At 50.2% G+C, this 27,504-nt stretch overlaps 1 protein-coding gene across 4 annotated transcripts in view; it reads right to left on the bottom strand.

Annotated features, from left to right (window-relative positions):
* furina (furin (paired basic amino acid cleaving enzyme) a) overlaps positions 1-27,504 on the bottom strand; it is a 57,227-nt gene that overhangs the window by 24,520 nt on the left and 5,203 nt on the right. For all 4 annotated transcript variants that reach the window (XM_084683096.1, XM_084683095.1, XM_084683097.1 and 1 more), the window contains exons 2-3: positions 27,079-27,392; positions 2,335-2,433 (exon numbers count right to left, since the gene is read on the bottom strand). In XM_084683096.1, the coding sequence (XP_084539222.1) occupies positions 2,335-2,433; positions 27,079-27,285 (306 nt within the window). In that variant the 5' untranslated portion in view covers positions 27,286-27,392. The remainder of the gene's footprint in view (positions 1-2,334; positions 2,434-27,078; positions 27,393-27,504) is intronic.

Here is a 27,504-nt window from a genome sequence, read left to right as displayed (position 1 = left end):
TGCTTTTGGGGGCCAGAGCATGTTTATGTGAGTATATACTGAGAGCCCTGCTGGTTTGCAGCATGTGCAGACTGCGGCAGATGCTGCCACAGTGGGCCCCCTGCTCCACAAGGTCACCCGTCTCCATCTCATGGAGCTGGGCTGGGCTGGAGCTGACAGCACAAACAGGAGACAATGAGGGGTCGCAATAACAACTACCTGGTCCTAGGCCAGGTATAATTCCTGCTCGCTTCACCATAAAGCACTGCAATAAAGGGGTGGGGTGGAGGTGGGGGTGGGGGGGGGGGGGGTTCAGAGAGCCCAGGAGACACGTTCAGATCAGAAGCTTTGACTCATAAAAGAAGGTAGTCATGGTCAACAGCATTACCTGTGGGGTTTTCGGTCAGGGAGCAATACTTTTTCCATTATTCTCTGCTCCTGGCTACAGTCATGGAACACAAGCCAGATAAGACTTGCCTATCCCTCATCCTCTTTCCCTCTCTCTCTCGCTCTCAACTCCTCCCTCGCTCTCTTCATCTCTGTGTTACACTTACCAGATTACCCACCCGCCAACGAAGGCAGAGAAAACAATGCTGAGGCAGGAAACTGTGACATCGCCCTGCCTTCACTCACAGAGCTTAATCATAGTGAAAAAACAGCCTTGTATGAGACGTTTGTTAAGTCTTTCTGCTTCGGCTTACCATGCTATTTCACACATTGTAGAATAAGGAAAATGCTAGAAAGTCAAGAAACATTCTAATATCGTTCTGAACCTTCTCGCAATTGCCCCAGTCTGAACCCCCACCCAGGGTTAACAAGGTGACCGGCCCCGCCCTGCAGACCCCAGTAACTGAGTCGTGACAGAGCCTGTGCTTCCTCCTGCTAAACAGGCAAGAGCAAGGCCAGCTATGAGACCTCTTAATGGAGACTCCAGCCTCCTCAGTCAAACATGCAGATAAGCTGCATGCTAAGAGCAGTGAGAGGGAGACAGTGCAAGCGGACCGTTCGCCAAGCCTCACTTCACAGGACAAAAGACGCTGTTCTGGGCGCTGTGTACCGTCTGCTCTCGTTCCTGCTTGACTGTGGGCTAGGACCTGGCACAAGCCTGAGAGTCACTGTGAAGAAGAGTCTGGCCCTAACCCATAAACCAGGATGCATCACAATATCTCCAGTCATCTATTTCAAGTATTCTATAAACATATGGCCTTTAAAGGGATTTTATAAGACTGTAAATACAGACAATTAGGCACAATGTTTTGAAAGGGGGGTGGCTGGAAACTGAGACAGGGAGTCTCCGGGAATTTGTGGACAGACAGACGTGAGTTTGAACAGGGAGCACAGCAATTAGCAGATAGCATCTCCATTATAAATGGGTGCGGAAGCTAGCAATCAGAGACAGCTTTTTTCCCCTTAGTCCAGACCATTCACATGGTGTACCTGGGGTGCTAGATAAACACCGCTGTCCTGCAGACAGATGTCTCTGACAGACGAGTCCTCCCCTTTCTAGTCCTCTCAGTCTTCCTAGGCCCAGTTAGGAGGCCCAGCCCAGGTCAGACCAGCCCAAAACTTGACACCTCCATCTTCATGGCTCAGGCTGAGAGAGGTTTGCCAGAGATCTCAGGAGGGTCAGGAGGGCCTCAGTCATGGAGCAGTCTATCAGCAGGCTTTACTGCTCCTTTTGTTTAGGATCCATTTCCCTCAGACTGACCCCTCAGGGTGGGGGAGGGCTGTTGCTGACCAGGGCCCAGCCAAGGAGAGGGGTTAGAGGGGGGAGGCTCCCCTCTCCCGGAGGTGCTTTGGGAGAAAAGGAATTCAACAACAGGAAATGGAGCTGTGGCGGGAGAGGAAATTCTGTTGGGGGAGGGGGAGGTTTGAGGAAGGGGAAAATACAAGGCCCACACAATGCTTTTCTCACCATGCACCTGCTGGGGCCAAACATTGCCCAGACTGCCACAGTGTGCCAAGGATCAGACAGATCCCTAACCACTGAGGATTCTGGGTAACAAACACTGGACCATCTGGCAGACCCCACCTCATCCCTCTCCCTCCATTCCTCTCCCTCACTCACTCACTCTCCCTTCCTTCCTCAGAGGCCCTGTACCTATATCTCCCCTACAAACACACCAACACAGGAGCAGGAAACTGAGATGAAGCTCTTATGAGCTCTGGTTAGACACACATCCAGGACAGTGTGTGTAACTGAATAAGTAAATATGATCAGAGCCCCGTGACTCCCCTGTTAGTGCTACTGAGAAAGGTAAACAGACAAGGCAGATGCTGCGGTGTCACAGTCCTGCGCAGAAGGCGTGGGAGAAATGAGAGGGACACACACACACGCAGTTTGGGAGGGCTCACCTGGGGCTCCTGTTGAAGGCGTACGTGTGTCCCCCGGTGGTCAGACAGAGACCTCTTGGACACCGTTCTGTGGCGGAAGTGGTAGTACTCACCAAACACCTGCAAGTATAAACATACACTGTCGTTAATCACAGTGACGCAAACACGCACCTACGCTACAAGCCCTGATGTGGGTGTGAGCCGCGGACCTGGGCAGAGAGTACTGGGTAGAACACTGGAACTGGAGAGACCGAGTGAGAGACAAACCTCACAAGAGAAAGCAATAGAGAGAGAAGAACAGACCCCCCCTCTGAGGGAGACGCAGCAAAGCGGTGTTTTTTTTTTTTTATCTCTCAGAAATGAGAGAGGCTGCAACCCTCTACCCAGATGTGAACCAGCCTGCTGGGGTGAGGCAGAGGGAGAGAGGGGGAGGGGGAGAGAGACGGGAAAAGTGAAAGATTGAGAGAGAACACAGCAGGTCCAGACTAATTGAGGGAGCACCATAGGAGCAGGTGACCTGGTGGAGGGATGGCGGCAGGATGAGTGTGACCCTGCAGAAGGTCATCAGAGGGGAGAACTGGTGTGTTTGTGAGTGTTTGTGTGCAGATAGGTGTGTGTGTGTGTGTGTGTGTAGTCCCTCAGGAACACACACCTACAACATAATCCTTTGCTCACCGGTGTAGGGGTTATTCAAATTGCACAATCTGAGGCCTCGGCTTAACCCCCCTCCCTAGACGCACATGTGCGCGCTTTGCCGAGTCCACACGTGAACTCGTGCAACAGCAAGTCGTCTATGATGGACGACGTCTGCCTGAGTTGTGACACACGCACACACAGCCCTCCCCTCCCTCGTCCTGCCTTCCCCCCTCGGTAATGACCAGCTACTGCCGGTCAAACACCACACGAGACCCTCTTAATGAGGGGAGAGAGAGAGACAGAGACAGAGACAGAGACAGAGACAGAGAGAGAGAGAGAGAGAGAGAGACAGAGAGAGACAGAGAGAGACAGAGAGAGAGAGAGAGAGAGAGGAGATTTCTCCTAATGGTTCTCTGATGGGATCTGAACAGCTAATGGTTTTTATCACCGCGACTAGAACGGAATAAATCCCGATGTCTGTCACCTCTCTCTGCCACCTGGATCTGCCGGGGAGAGATGGCACGCCCCTCACCCAGGGGCCAGGGCCTAGTCCATCACTCACGTGACCATCCCAGCCCTGCTCACCACTCAGCACTGACAGGGGAGTGAGTGTCTGCAGTTACGTCAACACACTAAGGGACAGACACAACCAGCGTCCAATGACAGGACAGTGTGGCTGAGAGGCTCCTGCAGTCCCTCCAGCCTCTTACAGCAAATGCGCGCACACACACACACTCTCAGTGTGTATCCCCTTTGTTAGTGGTGGCTTTGACTGCCATTGTGGACTGTGTTATCTGCTCTCTCTGGGCTACTGCATGCTATTATCCCAGAAGGGTGTGTGCATGTGTGTGTGAGTGTGTGCGTGCGTGTGTGTGCGCGCGCGCATATAAAAGAACAAGGACAAAAGCTGCAAGAGAATGAAGGATGATGATGGATTAAAACGCTGACATCTGCAATAAAAAAAAAGTGCTCCGGGACTCCATGGAGACCATTGTCCTGCCTGGAGGGAGAGGAACTGGAAGGAGGTCCAGGAGCTCTGCGACGTGGGGGGGGGGGGGGGGGGGGGGGGGGGCTTTAGCCCAGATAAGAGGGCCCGAGGCTGGGCATCGATCAGAGAAAAGTGGGCCAGTTAGAAAGGGTCCATTAAGTCAGCTCTAAATCACATCAACACCAAACCGACGAGACACTTAAGACAACGCAGTCACAATTGATTCAGCTCAAACGATTGTTAAGGAACTGCGAGCAGCTTACTCCATCTGCCTGATAATGGAGTCTGTGGGGTTGTAGGAGCATCAGTCTCCTCACAGTGGCCCAGGCTTGAGGACGACGGGACAGGAACAGACTTTGGAGACACGTACACATAGAATCCCATAGCAGGTCGTGGATGACCTGGTGGTTGGAATGTTTTAGAGGCTGAGTAGTCAGCATGTAACCAGCTGAAGGTCAACTCACAACATGTCCGTGAAATTGGGCTAAAGGACTTGGACTTCAAATCGTGCACAGAGCCCTAATCTTTGACCCTTATTGGTCAAGCCATTCCCTTCTCCTCTTCCTCCTCACACACAACATCTCTGGACAACAGCAGAACTTCTTGGCCTCCACCACAACTCCCCTCCTCCCTTCCCCTCCCCTCCCTCTGCACACATATATATTTATGTTTAAATAATAGTTGTTAACATGCACACAGTCACTCAATCACCCTCGCCCCCACACAAATCCACATGCACTCGATGCCAAACACACACAAACATATATGCGTAAACCCATCTTGGCGCGACTAAATGCCCCCAGCTTAGCCTCCGCACACGCATTCATGAACACAACTTAAGAGCCTTATAGCCACCTAATCTGCCAACATGGTTCCAGCTAGAAGGTTTTAACTAGCTAGCATTGGGGGGGGGGGGGGGGGGGGGGCGGACCTCGAGACATTTAGATAAGGGGAACGTGGAAACCTGAGGAATCGGGGTTCGGGGGGGCCGTGCAGGGGAAAGAGAGGAGGAAGGAGAGGAGGAAGGACAGGAGGAAGGAGAGGAGGAGGGAGAGGAGGAAGGAGAGGAGGAAAGAGAGGAGGAGGGAGAGGAGGAGGGAGAGGAGGAAAGAGAGGAGGAAGGAGAGGAGGAGGGAGAGGAGGAAGGACAGGAAGAAGGAGAGGAGGAAAGAGAGGAGGAGGGAGAGGAGGAGGGAGAGGAGGAAGGGGAGGAGGAAAGATAGAAGGAAGGAGAGGAGGAGGGAGAGGAGGAGAGGAGGAGGCCGAGGATCAGAGCGGTAAGGCAGCAGCCTCATGGACACGCTCGGTGACAGACCAATGAGCCTGCATGGTCCTGCGTCTGTTTGCATTGTTTAGGGGGGGGGGGGTTCAGCTGGGGGGCAGCATTCCCAGATATCCAGAATACTTCATTGGCGACACAGAGCATCACTCACTCAGCCGTTCTGCATCTGCTTAGCAACATTTCTTAGAAACACTTTTCTACAGCACGACTAACACAGACACACTCTCGAGCAATCCTCTCTCTCTCTCTCTCTATGATTACGCATGGAACTGCAGGCCAGGCTACTCTCCCCTCAGGTTGTTGGATGTGATGGTAAGGTCGGCCCTAAATCAACTACTCCTCCACACACACACACACACACACACACACACACACACACACACGCGACACTGGCTAGAAAGAGCTGCCACACCGACCCTCCGTCCTGTGTCCAGACCTAGCAGACACATCTCTCTTGCCTCCCTCCCTCCGTCCCGCCCGGTGTTTCCAGCTGAGTCTGGAGAGCAGCCCAGAGCGAGCAGCCGCTGCGAGCTGCCAGTTAAAGCTGTGTGTTTATGAAAACCTTATATGGGCGACTTGGGGTCTAGAGAGTTCTCCACCCAGCTACTGCATTCCTCCAGGCTGCCTGACTGAGCTTGTCACTCTGCTGCCTTGCTTGCAGGCCCTGGAAACGGCTTCAGAGTGATGGGTTTAATAGCCCTGACAGGAACAGCTGATTCAGATAAGGCGCCAGAGTTTAGGAAAACACAACTATAGCAGCAATAAAACCAAGATGGTGCCCAACATGTAGCGCCTGAGGTGATTGGTGGAGCACTTCAATACTTGCATAAGTGCATGGATTAGTGCTCGTCACTAATTGGATGGAAAGAGGGGTAGGGGGTAGCTTTCCCTCTCGAAGGAAACACACACAGGGTGCTGCTAACCCTTGAGGGTTTAGGTTGGTTGAGGGGCAGTTCTATGGGCGTATGTGAAGCCCTCTGTGACATGCTTGCTTGTAAAAAGGGATATACAAATAAATTTGATTTGATTTTGATTTGCTATTGTGCTGTCAAGGCCAGGACAACTTTTCACAGCCCTAGAAATGTGTGTGGCTGTGTAGCGATGCTGTGTAGCGATGATGTGTAGCGATGCTGTGTAGCGATGCTGTGTAGCGATGCTGTGTAGGGATGCTGTGTAGCGATGCTGTGTAGGGATGCTGTGCGTCAGGCTCCGGGTCGATGGGGCCGTCCTTGGAGGCTGATCCCAGCCGGCCGGGCCGTGGAGCTGCCGGGGACACGGCGGAGCCTGATACGCACAGGACAGCATGCATATGCAATTCCACAGCTGTGAAAACAGCAGCGCCACACTTTTAACAGGGCTCCTATCTGCGGACTCCATCATAATCAATTACAGACGGATCAATAGGGCTGAGCACCTGACACCTCTTTCTTTCTCTCTCTCTCCCTCTTCTCTCTCTCTCCACCCCATCTCTTCTCATTCTCTCATGTAGCGGTGAAACAATGTGACCAGTCAACTGATAAGTTTCCATTATGGTCAGGTCTTTTTCCTGCAGCTTGTGTCCAAGTTTTGAATCGCTGGCTCTATCCTGTGCCCTTGAGTGCTGTACTGGCAGGTACCGGTTGTGTCTGTCTGGAGAGGGGGGGTGGAGCTGTGCTGGGGGGTGATGGAGGGAAATGACTGGCTCTGCATCACTGAACAAACTGGAGGTGCTTCAGGAACAGATCAATTCAGAAAAAAAGTGACAGTTCATTTAGAACTGAAATAACTGAAGTGATTTCACAAAGGACCTCAAGTCGTAAATACTTGGGTATTAATGAGCAAACTGACCCATTGTCATTAATCACACATTCCTCAAAATCTGGAATAGAATGTGTGAATGTAAATTAAACTTTAAACAAGACCACATTTCAAAAATTCCACCGCCAAGCAACGCATCAATGATTAATGTGGCCATCTGTACTTCCAGAGAAAATATCAAAGAGTAGAAGAGTCATCAACAACCCCACCACCACTGCCCTCCAGCCCTCCCTCTCTCCCCCTCACACCCCTGCCCACCCTTTCCTCCTCCTCCTCCACCCTGCTCCTCTTCCTCAGTTCCCTGGCTCCCATCAGCTTTGTTTTGCCATGACACACACACACACACCTGCTTAAAATGGATGTCGCGTTTGACGTTCTGTCAGCAGCGTTTCATCACAAAACTGAACCTTAATGCAGAATTGGCTAGTACCTGGTGTAGCACAGCCGGTGAGCATCAATAGAACAGGAACAATAGATATGTAACAGTGTGCAGCTCAGCCATTGATCAATGTTCCTGTGGACACGGCGATGGTCAATATCCACCTACGGACAGTTAACATCGCCATGACAATCAGAACAACCTCTTCCGATGTCAGGCCAGAAAATGTTCAGACTCTTCCCGTGGATTTAGATTCGAGTTTCAACACACACACACACACACACACGCAAGCGCCTTCAGTAGGTGTGTGTGATTGTTACACGATCCTCTGCTGGATACTAGGTTTGATGTCCTTGTGCACACTAGGCTCTACATCCTGGAACGCATCTCTACATACAGGGCTTTGATAGATCCTGATAGAATTGGGCTGAGGAGCATGACGTCGACAAGAAAGTCCTTCCAGCACTGTGTCCACACGAGCAGCCGAGCTAGACTGATGGGCACCACTCGCATCTCAGAGCCCTCCGGAGACGCCCGCGCAAGACGACAGACATGTCTGTGATCACAACTGACGGCCAATCTGTTGCGAGTAGAGCAGGACGTGCCTCTACCACAAAGATACAGTGTCAAGTCCTTCCAGTTACGAGCTCTTTAAGATTAGCAAGTTATTCAAGCTGTAAGGCTGAGGCGGGATTTGTTTTTGTTTTTTATTCACTTGCAAATTAAAGGGAGGGTTATGTGAGTGTGTGTCTGGTAGGCTGTACAGCTCTTTAGTATTGGAGAAGTGAAAAAAAGATCATGATAAACATAAAGAGAATGAGCGAGAGCGAGAGAGAGAGCTATGAAGCTTGGCAGACAGATAGCTGCAGAAAAGTAGTAAACAATCTTTCCGCTTCAACATTCCATTACCACAAAAAAAAAAAACTTTGCTATATGCCTTGTTTTTAATGTGCTGGGTTGATAACGCAAAAGAATTCCTGGAGCCCTGATATCAAACCATGACTTTCCTGTCACAGCTTGACAGGGAACCATCTTCGCAATATCACCAAAACAAACACCCGAGAACCGTGCAGAGAATTTGTATTCATTCACCCCATCTCCGAATCTCTTATCTCTGGCCAGCCGATTGGATGTTCGCTCAGCAGTGTGTGAACCTGGGAGCAGAACATTATTTTCCGACCTCTAACCCCCCCCAGGTTCTGATAAGTGGAGGGGCACAGTCCGGGCAGCGGGAGGAAAGTTAAATGTTTCTTTTCGGCAGTAGGAAAGATGCAGGGCCACTTCTGAGTAGACGGACCATTAACCAGAACCGTGCGTCAGCCGGTTAACGAGCTGCAGTGCAAGACGCCACAGCCCACAACACACACACACCATTAACACCAGTCTACCCAACATACAGTACTAACACCCAACAAATACAAGACCCCCCCAAAAAATAAACACACACCCACACCCAGAGGAGAAAGAACATAACCCAGGCCTACCATCAGTGAACTTACCAGTCTTCTGTTGGAGCAGTCCCAGAAATAGAGGTAGAGAGAGGTAGAAAGAGAGGGGAAGAGAGAGAGGTAGAGTCCTGCACGATTTCGATTTTTGGAGCCGTAACTGAACCACGCAGGCAACATCAATTCCGAGACCAAAACCGAACCACCCAAATGTTATTGTTCTGAGAGCCAAATCCTTTTTTTAATTGGTTTGGACTCCAAACATAGGCTAATATTCCTCTGATGTCCCTTAAGGATTTATTAATTGTGTGGCACTATTGTAATGCAGTATATTTTGTATGTGAGTGTGTGTGTGTGTGTGTTTGCACAAACTGCTTTCTGCTCATGCTTTTAACAACAGGCAGGAGCATCGATAGAAAATAAAATGGTAAAACTGTGTCCCCACCAATGTTCAAATCAAACCTACGTCCTTGCACTTGAGTATCATGCAAATTATAACTTGAAACATTTTATTTTAATAACGCTTCCGACCCGCAATATATTAGTATTGAACCGCGAGCCACCCCGCGGGTTAAAATATTTTTTTCCTTAACCCCAAAAATGATATTTTAGCGGGTTACCTGCAGGGAACCAAGGGTACCCGACCCAGTGCAGGACTCTAGAGAGAGGTAGAGAGAGAGAGGGGAAGAGACAGAACGGGGTCTGGGTCCTGTAGTCTCAGCTGCTCTGTCAGGGTGAGGAGAGCAGCTCTCCTCTGGCCTTCATGCTGCAGCTGGACTGGACTACACAGACTTGTTTACACTTTTGGCCCCAAGGTGTAAATAACCAGCAGAACTTCACGGATCCCTTCTTAGAACTCCTCCATCTCCTCTCAGAACCCCAGCATGGACATAACAAGCTTCAGAAGACCTCACATGATCACTAACATAGACTTAGATTCCCAACACACACACACACACACACAGCTACCCTCCCCTGGCCTACTTTATGAGAGACTGGAGTGTAACAGCATGCAAAGTGGAGCAGCCCTTATTTTCGCTCTATGCTATTCTGTGTGAGATTTGCACATGTTTTTCATTAAATTCAAAAAAGGGAAGAACGATGGCCTGAAGTATGGACGTTCAAAGAGCCTGTGATGGAACAAGCACAGCGTCTGGAAATCAAAAGGATCTGCTGAGAGGAGACTGTAATATAATCACTGTCACAGATCTGAGTCGACCAAAACTTGCAGTCATAAAAGTGGCCAGTCTGAAGCCTGAGACAATAGGACACTAAAAGACACAAAGACACAGAGACACAGATAGACACAGACAGAGACACGCAGAGACACACACAGAGACACACAGACACGCAGAGACACGCAGAGACACGCAGAGACACAGGAACGCATCCCTTCTGTTGGCCACCACACCTTCAGTAGAGAGATTAGCTCTTCAAATGTGTCCTTTCTCATGCACCAATGGACATGCTCCACCATGCCAGTCCTGGGAGCTTATTACGTGACATCAGTCATTGAGTGATTGAGAGACAGAGCGACACAGCGAGACAAGAGAGCGACAGAGAGAATGAGCGAGATCAAAAAGGAGCGAGCGTGAGAGGGAGAGACAGACGGAGAGACAGAAGGAGAGGCAGACTTGACAGCAGGGGTCAGGAAGAGAAACAGACAGAAAGAGAGAGCGAGAGTTCCAGCCACCAGAGAGGCGCTGGCCCCATCACCGTCAGGCCAGGCTCCATGGTGGCTCAGGAGGACAAATCTAATCTGAGGCTGGCCTCCTTGTGTTACCACGGGCGCAGTCACGTCCCACGGCAACACTGAAATCGGAGTGCTGGCCCAGATGCCACTGTGTGTGTGGAGATGCATTGGGGTGGTGGGGGGCACTGGGTCCAGCTGCAGTAATGTGTGTCCATGAATATATATGAGCCATGATTTTTATGCTGGGGTGGAAAATATATTTTTGGGGTGGGGGTGGTATTAAAATACAAAGATTCAGCTTCAATCCCATCTCCTGTCACTCCCCATTGGGCTCCGACCCGGTGACTTGGAGGGTTTCCAACATTTGCCACCGTGACTGATGCTCTCTAAAACACAAGATGGTCCAACTGAGGTCAATTGCATCAATCACTCTACCAGAAGTAATTGAGGTGAATATGATTGGCCTCATAGTTGGATGTTATAGTGGTCGTAAATGGTTGAAGTGGATTAATTGCACCGGTTGACATAAATCAAGTGTCTTTAAGGTATTCTGTCGATGGCAATTGACCCAGATCTAATGATTACAGGGACGTACGAGGCAGAGAAGAGAGAGGTCCTTCCAGCTGTGCCTGCTGTATTCTTTACACATGGAACCATCAAGGCCTTCTGATGGAGTTCTGAATCAATTAATCAGCCCCTGGCCTCCCCAGTGGTGCGCTCCATTTCAACTGCCATCACAGGGGCAGTGTCCGGGTGGAGTTAGCTCATCTCATCATGATAGACCAGGGGGACAGGGGCTAATGAGATCAACCCGGAACTCTATTTATATCTCTCCTCTCATTACAGCTCATCTCACTCCACCCCCTCGATTACGCTTTCTCTTCTCTCTCTCTCCTCAGACTGTCTGAGATGAGTGGAGGCTGTGAACAGTTCAGGCTACCATTCCATTGCCAGAGACAACCTGCCAGAGAGGCCACGGTGATGCTGCCAAAGACAGTGGAGGTATGCGCTGTTCAGTAGATGTACTGATGTACTGTACTGTGCACACACACTGTCCTACAGTCTGGTATATAGTTTGGTGCAGCATGCCGTCTATGCTTCTGCCACGGGCCTGGGCAAGAAACATATTACAGTCTGTCATACTTTACTGGATCTCCCTGACACTCACTCTACGTACAATGCTCATTCTCCTTCTCCCCCTCTCCCCTGTTCTTTCCCTCGCTATTTTTTATTTCTCTCTCTCCCCCCAACCCCTCTCCTTCCCTCCCACCCCCGCCCCCCCTTTCCATCCCGCTCTTTCCCCCCCTCTCCATATCTCCACTAGAAGTAAAGCCAGACGAGGAAGGAGGGATAACAAAAGAAAAGCGCCCACACTCACCGGACTATTACACAACAGATGGGAGCAGGGGCCTCGAAAATCTGTTTGTTAATTTTGTCCCCATGGAAACAAAACTGCAATGACAGAATCACTTCAGGATTAAATCTTGACAGTGCGGTCTGTGGTTTGGTGGGGGTGGGGGGGGAACTTTCCAAACAGAGCCCTTTCATTGAATAATATACTTTATGAGCACTGAATATATGGAGGACTGGGTTTAAAAATATAGTGATTAAATCGTATTATTCTTTTGTCAAGGCTGACAAGTAACTAATCCCACTCATATGTCATAATGCTCAGAAATTGAAGCATTTGCATATAATCTCTCAATTTACAGGGTGCTACATTCCAGAGAGCCAGAGTGCTCAGTGACAGACACTAATACAAACAGCTTGCAACCACCACCAGACTAACAAGCCAATCTTCCTGTACAGATGTCTGTCAGCATTACCCTCTGTCCACACACACACACACACACACACACAAACACACACGGAGCAGACCAAGAGATGTGCGTCAGATATGAACCCCCCACTGATGAAGATGATGGTGATGGGCCAAGCCATTAAACAGGTCCAACCTCGCTAGGTAAATGACACAGTATTATGATCAGGGACATTTTCCCTCTCCGCTTCGACGGCTCTCCCCAGCAAAGTCACATCGGTAATGGATACCGAATGACCAGTGATAAATCACAGCATCATTGCTACAAAGTTCCAGGAAACCCAAACCAGTTTTTCCAAAATGGACTACGGGCCGTTTACTGGAAGCTATTTAGGTATTTATCTGCAAAAAGAAAACCAAATAACCCAAAGTAAACATGTGTTCCTGTCCCTGCCTCTGGGAGCCAGGTCAGGGGGCGTGAAGGGACGCCTCCAGCGCTCTCTCAGCACCCCACAGGAGCTGCGTCCCAGGACGGGCCAGGTGGCACGCTTCACACAGGTCACACACACGGCCAGGACTGGCTAATGCCATGCAGAAGTCCACCAGCCTAACTACCCACTGTTTAGGTCTCTGATGCTGATGGATGACCCTGTCGGTTTGCTGTTTGTAAAGCCAACATCATACAAGCTGTATGAGGACCATGAGGATCAGCCAGCCTCTAGGTCGAGAGAGGAAATCCCATTACCTGGTCACACACCGGTCCCCTTGTAGCCTCCAGGTACAGAGGTATTAAATAAGCAAGTTCTCCTGCTCCTGTTGTAGTCCGATCCAGAGAGTTGGTGGTGGAGACAATATCTGTCCTGGCCTGGCCCTGTCACTGAGAGTCCATCCATCTGTCATCTCCTGGTGAAAACCTATTTACATTTCAAAACCATTTGGGTCAATTCTGTTTAGATTCCCCACCCACAGAGTTTTTGAGTCGGCAGAAGAAATGAATAAATAAGTTGCTGCAACCAAATAATTCAACAACAAAAAGAGATGTGTGGGGAGGAGATAGAAACACAATTATTCATAGTTTGGAACCGGAGACTGACTCTGTCTACTCTGGAGAAGGAAGAGCAGCACAGGATCACAAGAGAAACAATTCCAACACGAAACAACATGTCATTTTGATATGATTGTTGTCACTGGCCGGGTAACTGCAGCATAGAGAAGCAGAGGGACATGAAACAAACATCCCAGTTCGACCCACTGGCTCCAGGTTGCCGTGGGTACACACAGACAGTAACCAGAGCATGACTGTCCACTGTCAATGAATGTCTACTGCTGCGACATGCATATGAGCCTCTGTCCTGCCCTGGTCAGCAGGCCTCATACTGAATTGCTCAAACAGCATTAGAAGGAAATGTAGCGAGACAGCTTGTGAGGTAGCCTGATGTGTCCAAAGTCCTCTCAGACCACAGACACCCCCAGCTCCTCACCAGGCTGCCACAACAACACAACCTTCACCGTTTCTGTTGACATGACCTTGTTATGAACAGAATGCTTTGGTGTACGTGTGTGTGTGTGCGTGTGTGTTCTGTAGTGTGCTGGGGTGGGGTGTTCCGTACAGTGAGGTTGCTGCAGCCTCTGGAGGGGAACATTCCATTCTTTCTCCCGAGGGTCAAAACTCCATGCCCAGCTCAGTCCAGCCGGTTACCATGACAACCATTCAGCAAGGTCGCAAGATCAGTGGTGGCCCCAGACACCCTGCCACTCAGACGTGACAGATGACAAGAGGGCAACCAAAACGATCCCAGAGTTTAACAAACAATACCAATTTCCCTTTCTCTCTCTATATATATACCCTATTTGGGCAACAGTGTGGACACCGCTCAGTAACTGGACACCTGCTTGTTGAACCTCTCATTCTAAAATCATGGATGTTTATAAGGTGTTGGTTCCAACTTTGTTTTTCTAAAACAGCCTTCACTTTTCTAGGAAGGATTTCCAGTGAACGTTCGAACATTGCAGGCAAGTACATTTTTCGCAAACGCGACAAAGCATATCCTCGCTTTGTGCATCAGGGCCTTATCAAGCCAATTTACAATGGGGGCTGTTTAATATGGTTCTGGGCAAGAGATCTTAGTTCCACTGGTGTAAATATTAATGTTAAAGCATAAATGGTCATTCTAGACGATTCTGTGCTTCAAATTTTGTGGCAACAATTTGGGAAAGGCCCTTTCCTGTTTCAGTTTGATAATACCCCCATGCAAAGCGAGGTCCAAACAAACATTTCTGTCGAGTTTGGCGTGAGAACACTTGACTTGCCTTCGCAGATCCCTGACCTAAACACCATCAAACCCATCAGGGAGACAAACACTATACAAGCCAGGTATTATAGGCTGAAAAGACGGACGTCTGTTGGAGAGCCTTCCCATAAAGTGAAGGCTGTTCTAGAAACCAAGTTGTTCTACAAGCAGTATTGAGCGGTGTGCACGTACACACTAGGCCAACAGGATCTTTCTCTCTTTCCAGGTCAGCACCAAAGTAAGCTTAGTCAGGCTAATATTTCTCAATATTTCCAAGTAAGGCTAATATTTGTCAATGCTCCTCCCCCGCTCTCTGCGCCCAGCTCTGGGTGGAGCTGGTAAACATGCAAACATCAGCTTTACTGTACCCAGAGGGTTGCATCAATGTAAGGTTACAGTGAGCTGAAACACCCCTCTCTATCCAGTTCTCTCTTACACAAACACACCACACACACACACCTGAAACAAGGAGGATCAGGAGCAACCCATGACTGGACTAACACCACAACCTTATGATGCTACAATTACAAATGATTAGAGGTCTATAGCTGCATGAGACAGCATCGGCCACAGAAGGAGGGAGGAGAGAGGGTTATGTCCATCCCGTACATTGTGTTACAGCTTTGGCACAATGACACAAACCCTGCAGGTTTGGAAACCTCCCCCCTCCCTCCCTCCCCTATCTTCTTCCCTCTCTCCCACCCTTCCTCCCTCTTTCCATCTCTCCGCTTCCCTCCCTCCCTCTCTCGGCTCTGCGCAACTTTTTCACAAGCTGCTAAATTGCAGGCCTGGTGGTTTGGTTCATGTACTAGCATGTGGAGGAATGGCAGCACTGGACCTTCAGAGAAACCGGAGCCCTTCAGTCTCCTTTAACCTCCACCTCACGGTGAGGTCCTCACCTGACCACAGTACAGCACAGCAGACAGAGAGACGGAGAAAGAGACAAAGAAGGAGTCCGAGAGAGTTCCAACCTCGCTAGCTTCCTGTCCGAGTCTGTGGCCTGACTCCCAGCCAAACCTGCTTCCAGCCTCACACACTGACAAATACCTCTCACACGACTCACTCTGCATGTCTTCATGACACACACATAATAACACAGGCAGGGCATCCAGTCACAGATAAGCCAAACATTCATTTATCTCCGGTCTTTCACACACACACAAACACAAACAAACAAGTAGCACAACCAAAATGACACACCATGCACTCAAGTAAAAACATTGTGTACTTAACATAAACACAGAATGTGGAGTACATTGAGAATGTCTCTCAGTTTCACACTGAAACCAAAGGCAGTTACATTAGCCATGTGGGTCTCGTTATAGGCCATTCAACCACTTTCAATCGAGTAATGTAGAGTTTGATGGTTTAGTAAAGTCCTCATCAAGTACTCAACAAAGATGCAAACCTATTATTTGTATTGGTTTATCAGCAATATTTGTATAATCATTGTTTAACCTTTTTGGGAAAACCTTTTTTTTTTTTGCCTTTTTTTTTATTTGCTTTCCAAACTGTTTTTCATAAACTTTTTTCAAACTTTTTAGCTACAGCCACACCAATAATTGTGTTAGCCAAACCATGAAACAAGCAATAAATTGTGTATTCTATTGTGTATGTATTCACATTGAAATTCAGACATTGATTTAAGCCCCACAACTGTATGGATTACTTAAATGGTATTGCAAATTACCTACACCCTTGTCAGAATGAGACAACACAAGAATTTACATTTTGGGACAAGTTCAGTTTAGGACGGTTCATTTTGGACTTCGGGGCAGTACTGGGACAGGGAGGGCAGTACCGGGACAGTGAGGAAAAAAGTCAGCACACCAGGCTCTCTGACAGGACCAACACTCTGATTCCTTTATCTGTTGCTGTTCCAGTCACAGAACCGTCAACACTCAGAACCACTTGGCAGCCTTCCGTCATGAGAACAAAGCAGCCCCAGATGCCGCCTGGGATGTCGAGCTAATGAGCGATCACATGATCCCAATGCGCTCGGAAGAAACACACGGCGCCATCAGGCTCCCCTGCCTGTGTGCTCCACAACCAATGTCCTCCATAATGATTTCTCAGTGGAGTTGGCAGGGCACCAAGACATTACAGGAAAGTGGAAACATTTAAAACAAATACCGATCCAGTGAGGAGGCTGGTTAGTGGGGGACGGGTGGGGGAGGGGGGGCAGGGGCAGAGAGAGGGAGGGATAGGGTGTCAGAGGATAGGAGGAGAGAGAGACTGTGTGATATGGAGGGGGCAGTATCACAGGAAGAGCAGCAGCTTTATCTAGCCTGTCGTTGCCATGACAATACCTGGGGCCCACATACCGCCAGGGCGTAGGCCTTTGATACCCACACCTCTGAGTGTGACTGTGCATGTGTCTCGCTCTGCCCTCCTGCCTAAGTGATATTACAGTAAAGCAGAACATGAGTCCTCAGGACACGTCCTTGCAGGACTGACTGAGGTTCAGTTTCAGCACACTGTGTTCTGTGTGGCTGCCCCCAGTCCCTCTTGCCCTCTCTTCCATTTCTTCGTCCGTCTCCCCTCTTCCTGTCCCCCTGTCCCCCTCTGTGAGGAGTAAAGGACACAGGATGTGAAAGGTGAGCCCAGCTCTGTTACAGAGAAGACCACTCCTATGTAGTTAGAGAGCAGACACAAAGCAGCAGGATCACCTTACAGGGAAACACTTTACAGCCGTCATAATCTCCCCCCACCCCCCCCCCCCCCACACACGGAATCCCTCACTCCCCCCTGAGAAGGACCACCCCCGCCCCAGTAGACTGGCTATTGTACCCTTTCAGACGTACACCTCAACTGTTTTTATTGCTCAAGGCTTATCTGATCTAAGCCCTAGACACTTGAAAACATGCCACAAACGATTGCCCCGCCTTGCTCATTTTAGCCAGCAGGCTGGCAAGTTGGCATGCGCATGTGTGTGTGTGTGTGCGTGTGGGTGTGTACCTGCGCAGTGTAAAGTGAGAGGCTGTGTGTGGGCTGGGTTTCACCCCAGCCATAGGGAGCAGTTCCTGTCCTGAGTTGACAACCCAGAACATTGGACACGCACTCGTCTTCGTCCTCAGCTAGCTACCTTCCTCCTTATCTTCCTCCTCCACCACCACCACCACCTTCTTCCCCTATTCCCTACCCTCTCCTTCAGCTCTTTCCCTCCTCTTCCTACTCCTCCTCCACCGTCTCCTTCCCCATTCCCCCCCACCTCCGCTGTCTCATCTTCCCCCTCTTCCATCATCTTCCACCCCACCGATCCTCTCCTCCTCCAGGAGTTATCCAGTCAGCTGAGCGGGACCCAGGCCTGTTCCCTGAGCTCCAGCACAGCTCAGTACTCCAAGCCAGACTCCTGCTGCCAGCAACAAAAGGCTCTTTAACCCTCCCAGTATCCTTTACAACCAAATATTTATGGAGGAATATCCTTTTAAAACGAGTTTCACAATGATTGATCGTTTTTAATTTCAACAGCTCCAAGTCTTGAAAACAAGCAGCGCTTGCCAGTATTGTTGGGAGCTCCTCACAGTGTCTGAGACTGGAGGCTCCGCCCATCCTCAACCACACCTAGCAGAGGAAACACTGCTCCGATGAACTGACCCCTGTATCTTTGTGTCCCCTCTGCACATCTGGCTCTAGTTAAAAGCTTTCTGACACCCGCCCCCCCCCACCCTGCTAATATGTAGACTTCGGAACTCATTGTCCGACCCTAGCCCACATTACAGCCTCCACCTCCCACCCTCTAGCCTCCACCCCCCCCCCCAGCCTACAGGCACCACCTCCCAGCCCCAAGATCTCAGCCTCCAGGCCACTAGTTCCCAGCCCAAATGGGTGTCCCCTCGTGTTGAGCGGTAGGTTGGCAGACAGCCGTCTCCGAGGTGTCTGGGGCATGGATGGCTGCTCCATGAGACTCAGAAGGGTTTCTGTTTGTGAGACTGGGTGCAGACGGGGTCCAGACGGGGTGCGGTCAGGGCTGCGATAGTCTGGCCAGGGCCCTTACATCATCCTCAGGTCCCTTCTGGTTACCAAGCCCCGCCACACAAGACCAGCGCTGTCTGCGCTGGGCGTGTCCCCGCGACGACGGACCGTTCCCACGGTTACTGAGCATTCCCACAACTACTGACTTTCTCTCTTTTTTAGCTGGGAACAGGCAACCGGAGAGAGATGGGGGAGTGAAGAGGTTGCTTCACCTGACCCCGCCCACAGACGAGGCTGGCCACTGTGGACTCACCACAGGTCAGAGGAGGTCTCCAACCCAGCACCCAGCACCGCCATCCTTAGAGGCCTCAACCACATCCTCTCCCTTAGATCTCCCACCCCCACAGCAATTCACAGAGGTGCCAGAGACACTTGGATTCATTAGTGTGTTACTTGTGGCCTCTCTTTCTGGCCAGCCAAGCCCTCAGGGTCCCCACCTACACACACACACTAACACACATTCCAGACTGGTCATACCACACAACATCCTCCACAGACAGACAGTAATATTCTGCTGGCTCGACTCATTTGTGCCCTTGTATAACAAGCAGCTTGTGTGGGAGCTTATTTACTTACCAGGCTTATTGAGCTGGACTACTACTGAGGAGATGGGCGCCGGGAGGGACTTGAATTGGGCTCGACAGCCTCTCAAAAGTAAAGCATGGCTGATACCGCTCTCTGTCAGGACACTACTTGGTCTGAGCTTTCATCCCCCCCCCCTCCTCTGCCTCTCAGTCCACAGCGCATCTCCGGCTCACAGGCCGTCTCTGCAGTTCATTAACTTTCCTCAGAAATCAGCAACAGCCAGTGGACGGATCAGAGGTTGCTGGGCACAGAGAGGAGTGGAATGGGGGTGAGGAGGGAGAGGTGGGGGGGGGGGATGATTGAGTGTGCGAGAACAGGGCGAAGGAAGCCCTCATTCGTTACAGGCTGCTACACAACAGAAGCACACAGAAAGAGCTTTAAGGAGAGAGGAGAAGGGGACAGTGGAGGCCTTGCTCCGTAGACGAGAGCCCAGTCTCAACGCTCCGCTCTGACCCGTGGGGGCCGCCACATCCCTCACAGCCGTCCCCAACCGCGCTCATATCATGACGGCACTTCCAAACGTCTCTTGAGAGGCGTTTTGCGCTGGCCGTCCAGAGCGCCGCACGCTCCGTTAGACGCATCAGCCCCGGTAGGCTGAAGTAGGCAGCCTGTTAAAGATTGATAAGGCTGTTACACAAGTGCGACGGTATACGGAAAGCTGTGAACTGCGATGCAATATTTACATGCGGGAATCGATATCGTCGGCGTGGCATGTTGACAGGGACCCTGAGGGGCGGTCATTCCACTCCATCACATAAACAACAACAGCGTTGCTGGTGAGGGTGTCGTGGAGAAGTAACGCCAGCAGCGAGGAAGGGATCCAAGCTCCCACATGAAGGCCAGTCGTGGTGATGGGGGGCTATGTTTGTAGGAGGTAGAGATAAGAGCTGGAGTCTGAGTGTGTGTGTGCGCAAGTGATGGGGAGGTCAGGGGGGTTATGATAGAGCCTGTGTATTTGTGCTTGAGTGTGTGTGTGTTGCGGAAGTGAGGGCCATGCTGATAAAGCCTGGGTGTGTGTGTGTTTGTGTGTTCGGGAGGTTAAGAGAGAGCGTGTGTGTGTGTGTGGGTGAGGGGGGTTAGGCTGTGTTTAGGACATGACCCAGCGTAGATGACAGGAAGCACCTGGGTGGAGCAGATAGATTCCCACAGAGGAACCTCCTCACTACTCACAGCATGACTCTTCCCCTACAAGCCTTCTCAGCCAATCACCTCCTTTCTCATCGCCTTCCACCCAATCGCCTCAGCCCCCTGTTGTCTCATAGCCAATTGTCTCAGCTCCCCAGGGGCCAATTACAGGCCCTGTGCTCTCCTGTTAAGTCCTGAGGTCTCTCTGTTTCACATTAGCCCAACCATGGCTGGGCCTGCATTTTTGGGGGGCTAGAGAAAGCAGTGGGACGGGGGTCAGACATGATTTATGTTTGAGGCCAGGAAGCCCCGAGCACAGCGGCGAGCGAACCCTCCACCGGAGGAGTTTGGAAACATTCGGAGGAAAAACAGTTCCCATGAACACAGGATTATATTTATAACCTTGCAACATTTCCCTCTGATTTGAAACATGGGAATCTTTTTCAAAACCAACAATGTCCAACTTCGTATAAGTTGGTGAGTGTTTGCTTTTGGTGTGTGTGTGTGTGTGTGTGTGGGGTGGATGTGTGTGTGTGGGGGGGGGGCTTACATAAAGCAGTATGTGTTACGGGGAGCCAAGTACTCAGCCATGCTCTCTCCACCAGACAAGGTGATTTAAAAGCGGTGCAGAGTGTTTTGGCGCTGGGCGAGCAAGGGCCTCTGGCCATCTTGGCACGGCTACACCCTGCTCTCTCACCCTCCTCAGTCGGGACTGGCTGTGCAGAATGGAGCCTCTGAAGCATGATGAAGTTCCTCAGCATGGGGAAGATCTGGCTGTCACAGCAGCTGTGGCTGTTTTACTTCCCCGGGACAGACTATGAGCAGGGCACGCATCACACAAGCTCCTGACAAGCACTCTGCTACATGTGCAGCTGTGCCATGTAACACCTGGACAAACACAGTCACAAAGAAGGACTATCATGCATTCCCCTCGCAGTGAAAAGACTTGCCAGGGACAAACAGGCACTGCTAACCAATAAGGGCTGACAGGGAGAGAGCTGGTTCAAACTGTTTCAGCTTGATCAGCTGATGGCAGAGATAGGCTCACTCTGGGTCAATCAGGCTGCTGAGATTGAGGTTTGGACCTAAGGCTGGGGGCTTGTGTGCTATTGTGTCAGCCAGTACAGTCGAAATACAGTCCTCCCAACACAATGGTCTCTCACAGATCCAGGCTGGACCCAGGCTCTTACAGTAAAGAGCTGGAGGTTCTCCAGGGTACATATCATAAGAGATGAGAGGAGATGCCATTCACTAATAAGACTACCCCCCCCCCCATTCCCCCCCACACACAAACACACACAGTCAGGGCACAAGCAGTCTTCAGTGACAGACCCTCAGTTTAGTGGAAGCGGCAGCCTTCTGAGAAACACTGGTTCCGCTTTGAAGTGCGCACACAGGAAACCGCCAAGCATTCATGTATTAATAACCTGCTTCCTTCCACATCTGCGTGTAAATAATCAAAGACGCGCTGTCGATGGATCAACAAAGACAGCAAAGGTTAACGAACATCTGTCTGTAAGAACACAGCTGGATTGGGCTGTTAAACTCGACTTAGCAGTTCCTAACATGCGCCGTACTGCAGATCATGATCAGCTTAGGTACTGCAATGTGGACAAGCAGCATTCCTCAGCGCAGACGCTGAACTGCGTGGGATCACCCGCACATTCCTCTCAGAGGACTGAACATCACCTCCTCTTTCCGCAAAGACTCAGGTGTGCAGACCTTTAACAGACCTCAATATCACTTAAATCACTGGGCCACAAAGGTCAGCTGTTGTAAGAGGGAGGTTCAAAAATGAATGACTACATAATAACAGTCATTTGCAAAGGATAGATGTCTTTAATCAGGCCTAGGAGAGAGAAGGAGAAAGATGCAGAGGGAAGGAGGGAGGGAGTTGGAAACAACGTAAACACTGATGAGCTCCACAACAGCATTCTCCAACTGATTTAGAGCCCAAGGAGAGAAATTGCTCACCGCAACAGCAATCCATCCAATCCACTTTCCCAAGCAGTAACAGTTTACAGGAGGTATTAGAGTGTGGTGGTGTTAAAAGGGAGACATGGGAGGAGACCTCCCTGCAGGATAAACTGCAGTCGCTGAGGAGGAGCGCAAAGGACAGCGGCATTGGGGGGGGGGCGGAAGAGAGGACGACAGGTAGAGCGAGAAAAGGAGGAGTGGAGGGGTAGAGGGGATCTTCACAGGAACTCTACAAGAATGAACACAGGGCTGTAAAACCCTACCAGCTGCTTCTTCTGATCCAACCTCTTCTCCTTCAACACACACCAGCCTGAAAACACACAACAGGCCACACTCACAGAACAACAAAGCCTGCAAACACACACCAGCTGGGCCATGCCTGACCAGACTGAAGGTTGAAGGGCTTCATATCCATTCCTCCCGGATAGAACAGAGAGCTGGAACGTTTGCCGGATCACAGCTGCTTAACAACAAGACTGGGAATGGACCTCAACATCCTCACACATCAGGAACTGCTCAATAGGAACCAATCTCCCTACTCCACTTAAGCATACCCTTCATGTTATCTCAAAGTTAATGCAGAATGAACAGATACTAAGTGTAATGGTGTGTAGGGTGATGAGCGGATGTAATGTGTTGCTATGCAGTTAGGAGTAATGAGGTTTACCCATGGCTGTGACCCACTGCCACCCATACATCTGTGTGCCCTAGCATGGCCCTTAGACCAGCCATGCAGCCGGGAGAACAGAGATGAGGGCCTGGAAGCAGTCCAAAACTGGGCTGGGGCACCCCTAGCTAACCCCACCACCCACACACACAGTCTCAGAGAAGCTCACCACCCCATGCTCCCCACGGTGGCCCCCTGGCCCTTCCTCATACATCTAATCACTGCACCCCATTTCCATACTCCAATCATCTCCTTTATTGCATCACACATCGTTCAGCTGAGCTGGCCAAACAGTGCTCTGCCTTCCTCCTGTGTCCCTGTCTGTCCCTGTCTGTCCCTGTCTCTCCCTGTCTCTCCCTGTCTCTCCCTGTCTCTCTCCCCCTCTCTCCCCCTCTCCCCCTCTCCCCCTCTCCCCCTCTCCCCCTCTCTCCCTCTCCCCCTCTCTCCCTCTCTCCCTCTCTCCCTCTCTCTCTCTCTCTCTCTCTCTCCGTCTCTCTCTCCGTCTCTCTCTCCGTCTCTCTCTCCGTCTCTCTCTCCGTCTCTCTCTCCGTCTCTCTCTCCGTCTCTCTCTGTGTCGCTCGCTCTCTGTCTCTCTCTCTCTGTCGCTCGCTCTCTGTCTCTCTCTCTCTGTTGCTCGCTCTCTGTCGTTCTCTCTCTCCTGCCACCCAGTCTCTTCCTCTCTCTTGCTGTTACGCTCTTCCCTTTTCTCAGTGTTACAGAATGGTTGGCCCCCTCTCTCCTTTCCTTAATGGGCTCTTTTAATGAGCTTGCTCTGTTTGTGTGTGTTTGTGGGGGGAGGGGGGGGGGGGGCTGGACTGCACACGTTGTTTTAACAGCCCATCAAGCCATCAGCTCTGCCTGACGGCCACGCTGGCGATCAGTCCCCCAAACAAACGCAGCTGCTCAACATCAGCAGAACACCTTCCTAGAAACTCCCTGGGTCACAGGTTCAACAACACCATGCATCGGTGACGTCAGCCTACACCAGAATGAGTAAATTCTGGGTAATTCCTGCTGAACTGATGGTTTTGGTTGGAGTCAGGGTGATGCCAATGCACCAGCAGACATCGAGGGCATGCATATGTAGAAACTACTGGTTACCATAAGTGAGGTAGAAAGCACCACACCCACGCAGTACTGAGAACACTGTGGTTTTCCTGTACTCATATTGGAGTTTACAACCAATTTGACTTGAACTTTCTACGACCAAATCAGCCAATACTCAACTACAAGGCTAACAAAGCATTTCACCGAGTAGAATTAGTGGTCTTCTTCATACAAACTTACAGTACTAAAGCTTTGAATAATTCATTTGAGTGAATAACGCAACAGTAAAAGAATAAAAAGCAAAGAGCATAGAGGAATGTAATTGAAAATCCAGCCCAGCTGCATAGCAGAATGAGCGCAGCAATGTGAAGCTTCCACTCATTGTAAAACGCCCAGGGGGCGATCCAAGTGCAATTTAAATGTCTTGAGAAGAACTCCAACAGCACACTGCTGGTGAGGGAGAAGACTATAACTGCAAACTTGGCAAGCTCTCAAGCAGAGCGTATAAATGTTGAGGGTCTGTCAGTGGATTCTGTTCCCCTCAGAGGCATCTCCGAGGCTGGGGCAGGTACAGCTATGGAGGGCCGGAGCGTGGGTCACTCTGGAGCCCATTAGCGGGGTCCAGTTACAGATCTGGCCAATGAGGCTTAGCTATAAGTTGGCTCTGGTCTGGAAAATCTGGCCTGAAACTTTCCCTGTTTCTTCCATCTAGCTTGTACACTGCAGCGGAGCAGAGGGGGTCCCCCCTCCATCACAAACCCTCCACCCCACCTTACGACAATAAGCTAAACTCTTCCAGCAGTCCTCCAAGCCCCGGCCCACACACAGCTATGAGTAAGTGTCCCTAATGGTCCTGTCTGGACTCCTTACTCCCTGACGACCAGGGTGTAGGTAAAGGCTTTGTAGCAATCACAGAGAAAACCTCCAGGGTTGGGACATGAATCACCCATTAGCCCACTCTCAGCATCTAAAGACCCCAAATAACATCTCTGCTGACCAGTCAGACATGTTTTCAGTTAAAAACAAACCTCTAATTACCAAGTCTAAAGGAGGGGACACGAAAGTGGAACATCTGTGATGCAGGGATCCAGAGGCCTGCTTTGACTGGGAGGGGAGAAGGCTACAGGCTTCAGATCTTCTATCCCTCGGCAGGGACAGGGTCAGTGTGGAAAAGCTGGAGGTCCTTATTAGAACCAAAACAACAGCTCTTTCATCGGCCTCAATCTGCTACAGAGGCTGGTAATCTACTGAACACACTGGCATCTCAGGTCAGGTCACAGGTCACCCAGGTTGGGGAAAAGGGGTTGGGGGAGTTGGTTCTTTTTCTTTAATTCCCACATCCATCTTGTAAGGGATTCCCAGCATACACATACACACACACACACACACACACACACACCCAGCACCACCCTATAACACCAAATACCAATCCCTGACATAACGGAGGCTTGAAGTCACGCTATCTTTTTTCAAATATTCTGACAAGAACCTGCGTCTACATGACATGAACTATCAACACAGAAGTCTGTAACTCTTCTCTGTATGCAAACTAACAGCGATTTCTCAACAGAGTTCAGTCCTTTCTTTTCTTTTTTTCTCTAGAGAGATGAAGCAATCTTATTTAATCTATCTGACGAGTTGGCTGCAGAGACATGATTTGCTTCATTTTAAAATGTTTCTTTTTCTATTTTGCAATCTCTATTGACTGCTTGTACTCTGTGAAAATGTTGACTCATTCAGTAATTATTTGGAGCCTGTACAGTGTCCTTTAAGAGAAAACAACCCAACGATAAAAGCCTGGTTTTGACCAAACAGGCTGATTCATGGCAGCTCAGCTGGTATTGAACATATCTGCATGGAATCTACAGGATGATAGAACACTCACTCAGATCACCATAAATGTCACAGGAAGAATCATCTCCTACGCACTCCAAGCAATCTCTTGAGCTCATGCAGTATTGATGAGTTCTAAGGAAGTGCTAGTTGACTGGTTTCTATGCAGCCTAACCAGGAAGCTATCAAAGTTAAATGTGTAGAGCATACAGAGGAGATGGGAGGCCCCCGAAGGAGGAAGCCAGAGAATATATTGCAAGGAAGGGTTTCATTTATTCTACACATCCCCCTAACCAAGCACGACAACAAACTGTACCAGGGAGGGCTTAATTATTCATAGATTTGTCCTCCACATGTAACAGAACACTGGAAAACTAAACCACCACGCTGGCAGAGTAGCTCCTGCCACTGCAGGTTAAGCGGTCACATTCTCAGTTCAAAGTCCTCCTCACACGCTGACATTGTTCCGGTCAGGAGGCTCATCATTGGATACACGCACGCACACACTCCTTCACTGTTCAAACAGTGCCACAACACAGGACATTGAAGAGAGAGGACTAGCTTTGCCAGGGGGGGAGGCTGGAACGGAGGCTTCACCGTGTACCACTAACACCAGGAACACTATGGCAGACCTTGTCGTCGTTCACAACTGAAAACAATAACATTAGCTGCTGATTGGAAAGAGACACTCCCAGCTTTAGTGTCCACAGCTGCTGACTGTCTAACCAAGAGCACCTCTTACCTAGAGATCGCAAAGAAAACCTGCCAGTGAGTCACCTCTCTGGAATGGACAGAAACATACATTTCCTGTTAGTTCTTGTAGTGGTTTACAGCAGCTCAGAAGGGTTGTTTATGGCAAAATTATGAGTTCCCTTTTCATTTTTGAAAGCAGTTGAATCATGAATACAACATAGAATAGAATAAAATCTTGTGATATGTGATCTTCTTTATAAAAAGTGCCCTTTTCTTCCAGCAAAAGCTATAAATGTATTTCAACCTGGTTCAAAGCGGCTCAGGGAACCTGGCAACTTTTATGTGTAATAAGATTCAGTCCATTGGTGGTCGCATAGTTTGGCTCAGATATGGAACAAAGCAGCCTTGATCAGTATTTTCTTTGGCATTTTCTACTTTCTACTTCTCTACCACTTTCGTATCACACACAGCACAGACACAAACCTCTCATACACACCCCGCCCACACACACACACACACACACACACACACACACACACACAGACACCGCCCACACACACAAAGCAACAATGCTCCTGTCTGGCTGTACTTACATGTCCGTGGTTGATGAAGCCGTGCTTGGTGGCGATGCGGTCTGCCTCCTTTGGGCCCCCAGCGATGTGGACGGCCCAGGTGTTGGTGTAGACCTTCTGGCCCAGCGCCGACCCCAACCCAGAGAGCAGGAGCAGCAGGACGGACCCCAGCAGCAGCTGCCCCATCAGGCGGGGGCCCCTGGAGGGGTGTCGAGGGCCCAGAGCCATGGGGGGCCTATTGAAGCAGCAGGGTGTCTCTGAGAGGCCGGGGCTGCCCACGGGACATGCAGGGGGCACTGAGACACGGGGAGGGACGGTCACTGTACACGGCTCACCTGGGAGGCAGTGTGGAGGAGAGGGAAAGAAGAGAGTTTGTTAAGTTACCAAGTGCATTAGAGTACGGCAAAGAATCAGAGACTGAGTCCTGTTCTAGCGTGTAGCAGTGGC

This window comes from Hypomesus nipponensis, chromosome 19 (genome assembly GCF_054491055.1).
Source record: "Hypomesus nipponensis isolate SF chromosome 19, ASM5449105v1, whole genome shotgun sequence".
Classification (NCBI taxonomy): domain Eukaryota; kingdom Metazoa; phylum Chordata; class Actinopteri; order Osmeriformes; family Osmeridae; genus Hypomesus; species Hypomesus nipponensis.
Note: the sequence above shows the minus strand (reverse complement) of the source record. Positions and strands in the feature narration are given on the sequence as shown.